The 11282-nt window shown below is 40.0% G+C and overlaps 2 protein-coding genes and 5 non-coding genes across 7 annotated transcripts; 2 read left to right on the top strand and 5 right to left on the bottom strand.

Moving 5' to 3' along the window:
* Positions 1-3227: 3227 nt before the first annotated feature.
* On the bottom strand, positions 3228-3992 carry LOC130657069 (histone H2B, gonadal-like). Its single transcript, XM_057460034.1, has one exon. The coding sequence runs from the start codon at positions 3905-3907 to the stop codon at positions 3503-3505; it is 405 nt and encodes a 134-aa protein (XP_057316017.1). The 5' UTR covers positions 3908-3992; the 3' UTR covers positions 3228-3502.
* Positions 3993-4769: 777 nt separating this feature from the next.
* On the top strand, positions 4770-4888 carry LOC130658365 (5S ribosomal RNA). The gene has a single exon (XR_008985580.1). It is a non-coding gene; the product is annotated as a 5S ribosomal RNA (ribosomal RNA).
* Positions 4889-5238: 350 nt separating this feature from the next.
* On the bottom strand, positions 5239-5403 carry LOC130660314 (U1 spliceosomal RNA). The gene has a single exon (XR_008987513.1). It is a non-coding gene; the product is annotated as a U1 spliceosomal RNA (small nuclear RNA).
* A 185-nt stretch (positions 5404-5588) lies between these two features.
* Positions 5589-5780, bottom strand: LOC130661361 (U2 spliceosomal RNA). Its single transcript, XR_008988554.1, has one exon. It is a non-coding gene; the product is annotated as a U2 spliceosomal RNA (small nuclear RNA).
* A 3323-nt stretch (positions 5781-9103) lies between these two features.
* LOC130657073 (histone H2B, gonadal-like) lies at positions 9104-9868 on the bottom strand. The gene has a single exon (XM_057460040.1). It carries the CDS (start codon positions 9781-9783, stop codon positions 9379-9381), a length of 405 nt encoding a protein of 134 aa, XP_057316023.1. The 5' UTR covers positions 9784-9868; the 3' UTR covers positions 9104-9378.
* A 776-nt stretch (positions 9869-10644) lies between these two features.
* On the top strand, positions 10645-10763 carry LOC130658362 (5S ribosomal RNA). The gene has a single exon (XR_008985578.1). It is a non-coding gene; the product is annotated as a 5S ribosomal RNA (ribosomal RNA).
* Positions 10764-11113: 350 nt separating this feature from the next.
* On the bottom strand, positions 11114-11278 carry LOC130660313 (U1 spliceosomal RNA). The gene has a single exon (XR_008987512.1). It is a non-coding gene; the product is annotated as a U1 spliceosomal RNA (small nuclear RNA).
* Between the last annotated feature and the right edge of the window lie 4 nt (positions 11279-11282).

Here is an 11282-nt window from a genome sequence, read left to right as displayed (position 1 = left end):
CGGATGGACGGCGACATAGTAAAAATCACGGCTGTTGATTTAGCCGTAGGATGGAGAGCGACTGTAGCGAGTGGATGGTAACTTACATGAATGCTAACAAAGGCGACGATACTAAGTGCGTGATATTACTTTCCAATATGACTGCGTACATTCCGTTTATCAACGCATTACGCCAGAACGTGCGCGCGCGTTACACAGTAGACCATGCAGCCGAAATGCGACAGTGCGACCCTGCCAGGAGTCGAACCTGGAATCCCCTGATTCGTAGTCAGATGCCTTATCCATTGGGCCACAGGGCGATGCTTATGACTTCGCCCCATCGTTATTTTGGCTTGCGCATTCGTTTTACTTACGACAGAATTCTTCGTGTTTGTAGCCATGAAAGAAAGGGACTTCTGTGAGTGAATTTTTTTACTGTGGTCTAATAAAAAAGTCGAAACGCAGTGCCCAATATATGAATTGCTCCTAATAGCCGGAAACAGGCCGTGTCGATGATGTAGGCCGACATACGCAACGCAAACCAAAGAACGCTTTATGAAAATCCTAACACGGGCGCGGAAGAAGCCCAAATTAACAGAGTAGATGTAATGCTGAAGACCTCAAACTCCAGCAGCTTCTCTTTCAGACTATTGCGTCGTGCTACAAATAAAAATTAACATGCTTTCGCATAGTCGCGGCTCCCAAAACGGACATTATACGATGTACAGAAACACACATTTCTGTTTTCGCGCCAAATCAATTCCCGGGAGTGGTACTTTTACGTCCGCATACTTCGCACCGTCTTAAATTATATCTCATTTACACGGTAATGTTTAGTATACTTCTACTGTGATAACAAGCATCGTTTATCGTTGGATTGTTGTAAGAAAACATTAAAAATGAGTGAAGCAGCTTCTCCAAAGAAAATCGCACCCAAGAAGAAACCTGCTGCAAAGAAGACAGCTGATCACCCTAAATATGTGGACATGATCAAGGCTGCTATCGCTACCCTAAAGGAACGCGGTGGTTCATCTCGCCAAGCTATTACAAAATATATTCATGCAAATTACAAAGTTGCTGAAAACTCAGATCATCATCTGAAAATGGCTCTTAAACGAGGAGTAACATCAGGCGATTTGATTCAAACTAAAGGCACTGGTGCTTCTGGATCATTCAAGCTAGGTCAGGTAAAAAAAGAAAAACCTAAGAAAAAGGCCGCAGCAAAAAAGCCAACGGCAAAGAAGCCTACTGCAAAGAAAAGTACACCAAAAAAGAAGCCAGCAAAGAAGAGCACGCCAAAGAAAGCAGCAAAGAAGCCTGCCACAAAGAAAGCCTCGGCTAAGAAACCAGCAGCTAAGAAACCCACAAAGAAGCCTGTTGCTAAAAAACCTGCAGCAAAGAAGGTCAAAAAGACTCCCAAAAAGGCAGCAAAGAAGACCGCAAAAAAATAATTTGTGTGTATCTGGCTATTACATTAACAAACGGCTATTTTTATAGCCACACATTTACAAAAAAACATTATCTTGGTACAAAGTTAAACTTGTTTAAGTCACTTAAACAGTTAAAAAAGAGTAATTTTAAGATTAGATTCCCTAAGTTTAAGTATTTTCGTTTTTAAATTTCTTATTTTCTTGCTTTTACTTTTCTTGCCCTTCATATTTTTAACATTGTCAAACTTTATGTAGCATAAAATTTTTATGTAGCATAAAATTTAAACAGAAAGCAGAACAAAGTTTGATATAAAAAGCTAGCCGTAATATTTTTTATGGATGTGTGGCTATAAAAATAGCCGTTTTTTGTTTGGTAAGATGCTTAGGCACGTTCCCCACGAATTCTTCTTGCCAACTGGATGTCTTTAGGCATGATTGTAACTCGTTTTGCGTGAATGGCACACAAGTTAGTATCCTCGAACAAGCCAACAAGGTACGCTTCAGAAGCCTCTTGCAGAGCCATAACGGCTGTGCTCTGGAATCGCAGATCTGTTTTGAAGTCCTGAGCAATTTCTCGCACAAGACGCTGGAAAGGCAACTTGCGGATCAAGAGCTCGGTTGACTTCTGGTATCTTCTGATTTCTCTGAGAGCAACTGTACCAGGTCTGTAACGATGTGGTTTTTTCACTCCTCCAGTAGCTGGTGCGCTTTTCCTCGCAGCTTTAGTGGCGAGTTGTTTTCGTGGAGCCTTTCCTCCAGTAGATTTACGTGCAGTTTGCTTTGTACGAGCCATATTTTAAGAAGTCGATGTAGTACGGATACACAAGACGGTCTAAAATGCACTATCGCGCCAAAGTTTTATTTCTCATATTGATTGACAGCTAAGGTTCAAAACAAACCATTTGATTGGTGCTAAGAAAGTAATTTCTGATTGGCTGCATAATGACATTACGCTCATTACTTTAACATTTTTATAAAATCTGTGTTTTTTGGCTACGGGAAAACGGCTGTATCTTCTGATACACAAAAGCTTTTGACTTTTTTTTTTTTTAGTAAGTAGCAGAAGGTTTGGCGAATTCCAACGATGCCAAATTTATTGCCTTACTGAAACATTAAGACCACGAATTTTTAAAAAAACTACAGTTTTACTTAAAAAAATGTACAAAATGTTCGGAACATTTTGTAATGACGCAACTCTATTGGTTAATTAGGGTGTTTCCACGAGCAGTAGGTAATTTTATGGCCTCTTTTTAAAGCTGTCTGAATTCTGTTAACTCAAACGTTGTTTTTGTACTCGTTCTGTACGCAACTATATCAATATGTCTGGACGCGGAAAAGGAGGTAAAGGATTGGGAAAAGGAGGTGCTAAACGTCACCGAAAAATTCTTCGTGATAACATTCAGGGAATCACAAAACCTGCTATTCGACGTCTTGCTCGACGAGGTGGTGTCAAACGTATCTCTGGCCTTATCTATGAGGAAACCAGAGGTGTACTGAAGGTTTTCTTAGAGAATGTTATTCGTGATGCTGTAACCTACACAGAGCACGCTAAACGCAAGACCGTTACCGCTATGGATGTTGTTTATGCCTTAAAACGTCAAGGAAGAACTCTTTACGGATTCGGAGGTTAAGCGTTGTCATTGCTCAACAAAAACGGCTATTTTTATAGCCACAAATCTTTTAAAACATTACTTTGTGCACGCTTCCAAATTACACAATGTGTAAAGTCTTGTCACAGTTACATTTATTGCTATACGATACTATGTCATATATGACACAAAAAAAATTTAGAAATACTTTGTAGGGTTAATTTGCCTGGGAGTGTTTCCGTGAAAAGCTGGGTTAAGTTAAATGTAAGCAATAACATGGATCAATGTACTTGTCTTTTCTGCAAGTACAGCTAATAATACGTATGAAAAGTGAAGCTAATCCACACACACACATGGGGAAGTATTTTAAATGTAGGCTAGTGTTCTTAAGCACATTATTTAGAAGTTTTATTAACTTCGGTTAACTTGTAGTGACGCCAAGTAAATGTTTTTTTAAAGATGTGTGGTCTTAAAAAAGACCGTTTGTGTTTGGTAGACGTTGGTTTACTTGCTGCTTGTGTATTTTGTGACGGCTTTTGTTCCTTCACTGACTGCGTGTTTTGCAAGTTCTCCAGGCAAGAGAAGACGTACTGCGGTTTGAATTTCACGAGAAGAGATGGTCGACTTTTTGTTTTGAAGAGCCAAACGCGAAGCTTCGGAAGCAATGCGCTCAAAGATGTCGTTGACAAATGAGTTCATGATGCTCATAGCTTTGCTTGAAACTCCGACATCTGGGTGAACTTGTTTCAAAACATTGTAGATGTAAATAGCATAACTTTCCTTTCTCTTTCTCTTGCGTTTCTTTTCACCAGTTCCACCAATCTTTCCTCCTTTTTTGCCGGCTCTTTTTTCACCTTTCTTGGCTACTTTAGGTGCCTGTTTTCCTCCTTTAGCTGCTGCGTCAGACATGGTTAAAAATTTTTGCTACTTAACTTGTAAATAAGCATTAAACTGCAAGTCAAAACTTTTTGTTTATAAGTAAAAAAATCGGATCGAATTCGATCCGAAAACGCCGATACGCAATTTAATTGGTTAAAAAAAAAATCTTTTGTTTAATACTTAATTATGATTGGTTAAAAAAACATGATTTCGATCCTATTTTTATGATGAAAAAACGAGTAAAGTTTATTTCGTTAACACTTACGTTAAATATTCGTACGTTTTTGTATTAACTTACAAATCAAATCGCAGTTATGTCTGGACGTGGAAAAGGTGGAAAAGCTAAGGCTAAAGCCAAGACAAGATCCTCAAGAGCTGGACTTCAATTTCCAGTCGGTAGAGTGCATAGATTCCTTCGTAGAGGGCACTATGCTAACCGAATTGGATCTGGAGCACCAGTTTACTTAGCAGCCGTCTTGGAATATTTATCTGCTGAGATATTGGAGTTGGCTGGTAACGCAGCAAGAGACAACAAAAAAGCTAGGATTATTCCAAGACATTTACAATTGGCTGTTCGTAATGATGAAGAATTAAACAAACTTTTGAGCGGTGTAACCATTGCAGCTGGTGGTGTTTTGCCAAACATTCAAGCTGTCTTACTCCCAAAGAAGAACGACAAAGGACAGAAGAAGTAAACCGCTACACTCAGAAAACAACGGCTATTTTTATAGCCACACATCTTTAAAAAAACATTGTTTTTTTCACAAAACTATAACCTTAAAGTCTAATAGATAATCCATGCATACGCCTTGTCCTAAGTAACTCAAAGAAATTAAATAAAAAAATTTGATCACAACGTCAAAATAAATTGCACGTATTTGCCCCTACTAATGTCTACGGCCATACCACGATGAACACACCCGTTCTCGTCTGATCACGGAAGTTAAGCATCGTCGGGCCGGGATAGTACTTGGATGGGGGACCGCCTGGGAACTCCCGGTGTCGTAGGCTTTTCATTTTCATTTGTTGCCTTTTCATTTCAATGGTGCTGTGATATATTTCTTGTTATAACAATTAAGGAACGTGGCGGTTGTTGAAAGTGTTTCCTATGACATTTTCCTACGACATTTTCAGGTGATAGTACGAGAAAAAAGAGCTTTCAAATGCATACAAACTCGATCTATTGCCGATCATCCAATAACCCTGACGGAATGGCAAATAAAATAAAATTCCGCCGCCTTCCGAGGACTTATATCGCAATCACGTTTCGTAACAGCCAAGCGAGGTTTTACCTTAGCGTTTAAGTCACCACCGACATTTGGCCGCGCAACTTTTCTAAGCTCATTCATTTTGACTTAAGGAGGGGGCGAGCGCGGACGCAGGCCCCCACTACCAGAAATTGTACGGTCGAGTTACTGACGTTTGCAGTAATCGCAGAGGTCAGCCCAAGCGTAGTGCAATGCAAGAGCCTCACTCTGGAAGAAAACCCTCATTGATCAGTCTTTACTTCCCCGTCAGGTAAGTATGAGTTGGAACTGCACCGTAGCATGAGGGTACCCTTCAAAGTTTGTTAATGCTTGTGGCTTGAGTGTGTTATAAACTGCCGTGTCGCGGGGCATAGGCTGTATTCTCCCCCAGTGTACGCGTTTTGTTCCCGCCGTAGACTATGCAGAGTGCCGTCGGAAAGAGGACTGCTATTATTCTTTTATTGCTTATGTGGGCCGCCATCGGTAATAGTGCAACACCAAGGCAACCCGTGGTCACGGCGTGAATGAATCCACCTCCATGACCCAAGGCCAAAAATCAGATTAATATACTGACCATTCAGAGAATGGCCTACCAGATATTAAACTGATAAGAACAGATACTACACTTGATCTTAGCCATTAGGCCGAGAAGCGATAAAGAACAAGCGTTGCCATGATAGGCATCGTCCACACACCGTAACTGCTTGTGGAGCATGTCACGTTACTGTAAAGCTTACAACTGTCACCGCGTACGGATGGACGGCGACATAGTAAAAATCACGGCTGTTGATTTAGCCGTAGGATGGAGAGCGACTGTAGCGAGTGGATGGTAACTTACATGAATGCTAACAAAGGCGACGATACTAAGTGCGTGATATTACTTTCCAATATGACTGCGTACATTCCGTTTATCAACGCATTACGCCAGAACGTGCGCGCGCGTTACACAGTAGACCATGCAGCCGAAATGCGACAGTGCGACCCTGCCAGGAGTCGAACCTGGAATCCCCTGATTCGTAGTCAGATGCCTTATCCATTGGGCCACAGGGCGATGCTTATGACTTCGCCCCATCGTTATTTTGGCTTGCGCATTCGTTTTACTTACGACAGAATTCTTCGTGTTTGTAGCCATGAAAGAAAGGGACTTCTGTGAGTGAATTTTTTTACTGTGGTCTAATAAAAAAGTCGAAACGCAGTGCCCAATATATGAATTGCTCCTAATAGCCGGAAACAGGCCGTGTCGATGATGTAGGCCGACATACGCAACGCAAACCAAAGAACGCTTTATGAAAATCCTAACACGGGCGCGGAAGAAGCCCAAATTAACAGAGTAGATGTAATGCTGAAGACCTCAAACTCCAGCAGCTTCTCTTTCAGACTATTGCGTCGTGCTACAAATAAAAATTAACATGCTTTCGCATAGTCGCGGCTCCCAAAACGGACATTATACGATGTACAGAAACACACATTTCTGTTTTCGCGCCAAATCAATTCCCGGGAGTGGTACTTTTACGTCCGCATACTTCGCACCGTCTTAAATTATATCTCATTTACACGGTAATGTTTAGTATACTTCTACTGTGATAACAAGCATCGTTTATCGTTGGATTGTTGTAAGAAAACATTAAAAATGAGTGAAGCAGCTTCTCCAAAGAAAATCGCACCCAAGAAGAAACCTGCTGCAAAGAAGACAGCTGATCACCCTAAATATGTGGACATGATCAAGGCTGCTATCGCTACCCTAAAGGAACGCGGTGGTTCATCTCGCCAAGCTATTACAAAATATATTCATGCAAATTACAAAGTTGCTGAAAACTCAGATCATCATCTGAAAATGGCTCTTAAACGAGGAGTAACATCAGGCGATTTGATTCAAACTAAAGGCACTGGTGCTTCTGGATCATTCAAGCTAGGTCAGGTAAAAAAAGAAAAACCTAAGAAAAAGGCCGCAGCAAAAAAGCCAACGGCAAAGAAGCCTACTGCAAAGAAAAGTACACCAAAAAAGAAGCCAGCAAAGAAGAGCACGCCAAAGAAAGCAGCAAAGAAGCCTGCCACAAAGAAAGCCTCGGCTAAGAAACCAGCAGCTAAGAAACCCACAAAGAAGCCTGTTGCTAAAAAACCTGCAGCAAAGAAGGTCAAAAAGACTCCCAAAAAGGCAGCAAAGAAGACCGCAAAAAAATAATTTGTGTGTATCTGGCTATTACATTAACAAACGGCTATTTTTATAGCCACACATTTACAAAAAAACATTATCTTGGTACAAAGTTAAACTTGTTTAAGTCACTTAAACAGTTAAAAAAGAGTAATTTTAAGATTAGATTCCCTAAGTTTAAGTATTTTCGTTTTTAAATTTCTTATTTTCTTGCTTTTACTTTTCTTGCCCTTCATATTTTTAACATTGTCAAACTTTATGTAGCATAAAATTTTTATGTAGCATAAAATTTAAACAGAAAGCAGAACAAAGTTTGATATAAAAAGCTAGCCGTAATATTTTTTATGGATGTGTGGCTATAAAAATAGCCGTTTTTTGTTTGGTAAGATGCTTAGGCACGTTCCCCACGAATTCTTCTTGCCAACTGGATGTCTTTAGGCATGATTGTAACTCGTTTTGCGTGAATGGCACACAAGTTAGTATCCTCGAACAAGCCAACAAGGTACGCTTCAGAAGCCTCTTGCAGAGCCATAACGGCTGTGCTCTGGAATCGCAGATCTGTTTTGAAGTCCTGAGCAATTTCTCGCACAAGACGCTGGAAAGGCAACTTGCGGATCAAGAGCTCGGTTGACTTCTGGTATCTTCTGATTTCTCTGAGAGCAACTGTACCAGGTCTGTAACGATGTGGTTTTTTCACTCCTCCAGTAGCTGGTGCGCTTTTCCTCGCAGCTTTAGTGGCGAGTTGTTTTCGTGGAGCCTTTCCTCCAGTAGATTTACGTGCAGTTTGCTTTGTACGAGCCATATTTTAAGAAGTCGATGTAGTACGGATACACAAGACGGTCTAAAATGCACTATCGCGCCAAAGTTTTATTTCTCATATTGATTGACAGCTAAGGTTCAAAACAAACCATTTGATTGGTGCTAAGAAAGTAATTTCTGATTGGCTGCATAATGACATTACGCTCATTACTTTAACATTTTTATAAAATCTGTGTTTTTTGGCTACGGGAAAACGGCTGTATCTTCTGATACACAAAAGCTTTTGACTTTTTTTTTTTTTAGTAAGTAGCAGAAGGTTTGGCGAATTCCAACGATGCCAAATTTATTGCCTTACTGAAACATTAAGACCACGAATTTTTAAAAAAACTACAGTTTTACTTAAAAAAATGTACAAAATGTTCGGAACATTTTGTAATGACGCAACTCTATTGGTTAATTAGGGTGTTTCCACGAGCAGTAGGTAATTTTATGGCCTCTTTTTAAAGCTGTCTGAATTCTGTTAACTCAAACGTTGTTTTTGTACTCGTTCTGTACGCAACTATATCAATATGTCTGGACGCGGAAAAGGAGGTAAAGGATTGGGAAAAGGAGGTGCTAAACGTCACCGAAAAATTCTTCGTGATAACATTCAGGGAATCACAAAACCTGCTATTCGACGTCTTGCTCGACGAGGTGGTGTCAAACGTATCTCTGGCCTTATCTATGAGGAAACCAGAGGTGTACTGAAGGTTTTCTTAGAGAATGTTATTCGTGATGCTGTAACCTACACAGAGCACGCTAAACGCAAGACCGTTACCGCTATGGATGTTGTTTATGCCTTAAAACGTCAAGGAAGAACTCTTTACGGATTCGGAGGTTAAGCGTTGTCATTGCTCAACAAAAACGGCTATTTTTATAGCCACAAATCTTTTAAAACATTACTTTGTGCACGCTTCCAAATTACACAATGTGTAAAGTCTTGTCACAGTTACATTTATTGCTATACGATACTATGTCATATATGACACAAAAAAAATTTAGAAATACTTTGTAGGGTTAATTTGCCTGGGAGTGTTTCCGTGAAAAGCTGGGTTAAGTTAAATGTAAGCAATAACATGGATCAATGTACTTGTCTTTTCTGCAAGTACAGCTAATAATACGTATGAAAAGTGAAGCTAATCCACACACACACATGGGGAAGTATTTTAAATGTAGGCTAGTGTTCTTAAGCACATTATTTAGAAGTTTTATTAACTTCGGTTAACTTGTAGTGACGCCAAGTAAATGTTTTTTTAAAGATGTGTGGTCTTAAAAAAGACCGTTTGTGTTTGGTAGACGTTGGTTTACTTGCTGCTTGTGTATTTTGTGACGGCTTTTGTTCCTTCACTGACTGCGTGTTTTGCAAGTTCTCCAGGCAAGAGAAGACGTACTGCGGTTTGAATTTCACGAGAAGAGATGGTCGACTTTTTGTTTTGAAGAGCCAAACGCGAAGCTTCGGAAGCAATGCGCTCAAAGATGTCGTTGACAAATGAGTTCATGATGCTCATAGCTTTGCTTGAAACTCCGACATCTGGGTGAACTTGTTTCAAAACATTGTAGATGTAAATAGCATAACTTTCCTTTCTCTTTCTCTTGCGTTTCTTTTCACCAGTTCCACCAATCTTTCCTCCTTTTTTGCCGGCTCTTTTTTCACCTTTCTTGGCTACTTTAGGTGCCTGTTTTCCTCCTTTAGCTGCTGCGTCAGACATGGTTAAAAATTTTTGCTACTTAACTTGTAAATAAGCATTAAACTGCAAGTCAAAACTTTTTGTTTATAAGTAAAAAAATCGGATCGAATTCGATCCGAAAACGCCGATACGCAATTTAATTGGTTAAAAAAAAAATCTTTTGTTTAATACTTAATTATGATTGGTTAAAAAAACATGATTTCGATCCTATTTTTATGATGAAAAAACGAGTAAAGTTTATTTCGTTAACACTTACGTTAAATATTCGTACGTTTTTGTATTAACTTACAAATCAAATCGCAGTTATGTCTGGACGTGGAAAAGGTGGAAAAGCTAAGGCTAAAGCCAAGACAAGATCCTCAAGAGCTGGACTTCAATTTCCAGTCGGTAGAGTGCATAGATTCCTTCGTAGAGGGCACTATGCTAACCGAATTGGATCTGGAGCACCAGTTTACTTAGCAGCCGTCTTGGAATATTTATCTGCTGAGATATTGGAGTTGGCTGGTAACGCAGCAAGAGACAACAAAAAAGCTAGGATTATTCCAAGACATTTACAATTGGCTGTTCGTAATGATGAAAATTAAACAAACTTTTGAGCGGTGTAACCATTGCAGCTGGTGGTGTTTTGCCAAACATTCAAGCTGTCTTACTCCCAAAGAAGAACGACAAAGGACAGAAGAAGTAAACCGCTACACTCAGAAAACAACGGCTATTTTTATAGCCACACATCTTTAAAAAAACATTGTTTTTTTCACAAAACTATAACCTTAAAGTCTAATAGATAATCCATGCATACGCCTTGTCCTAAGTAACTCAAAGAAATTAAATAAAAAAATTTGATCACAACGTCAAAATAAATTGCACGTATTTGCCCCTACTAATGTCTACGGCCATACCACGATGAACACACCCGTTCTCGTCTGATCACGGAAGTTAAGCATCGTCGGGCCGGGATAGTACTTGGATGGGGGACCGCCTGGGAACTCCCGGTGTCGTAGGCTTTTCATTTTCATTTGTTGCCTTTTCATTTCAATGGTGCTGTGATATATTTCTTGTTATAACAATTAAGGAACGTGGCGGTTGTTGAAAGTGTTTCCTATGACATTTTCCTACGACATTTTCAGGTGATAGTACGAGAAAAAAGAGCTTTCAAATGCATACAAACTCGATCTATTGCCGATCATCCAATAACCCTGACGGAATGGCAAATAAAATAAAATTCCGCCGCCTTCCGAGGACTTATATCGCAATCACGTTTCGTAACAGCCAAGCGAGGTTTTACCTTAGCGTTTAAGTCACCACCGACATTTGGCCGCGCAACTTTTCTAAGCTCATTCATTTTGACTTAAGGAGGGGGCGAGCGCGGACGCAGGCCCCCACTACCAGAAATTGTACGGTCGAGTTACTGACGTTTGCAGTAATCGCAGAGGTCAGCCCAAGCGTAGTGCAATGCAAGAGCCTCACTCTGGAAGAAAACCCTCATTGATCAGTCTTTACTTCCCCGTCAGGTAAGTATGAGT

This window comes from Hydractinia symbiolongicarpus, chromosome 9 (assembly GCF_029227915.1).
Source record: "Hydractinia symbiolongicarpus strain clone_291-10 chromosome 9, HSymV2.1, whole genome shotgun sequence".
Classification (NCBI taxonomy): Eukaryota; Metazoa; Cnidaria; class Hydrozoa; order Anthoathecata; family Hydractiniidae; genus Hydractinia; species Hydractinia symbiolongicarpus.
This window is presented reverse-complemented; position numbering and strand designations above follow the sequence as displayed.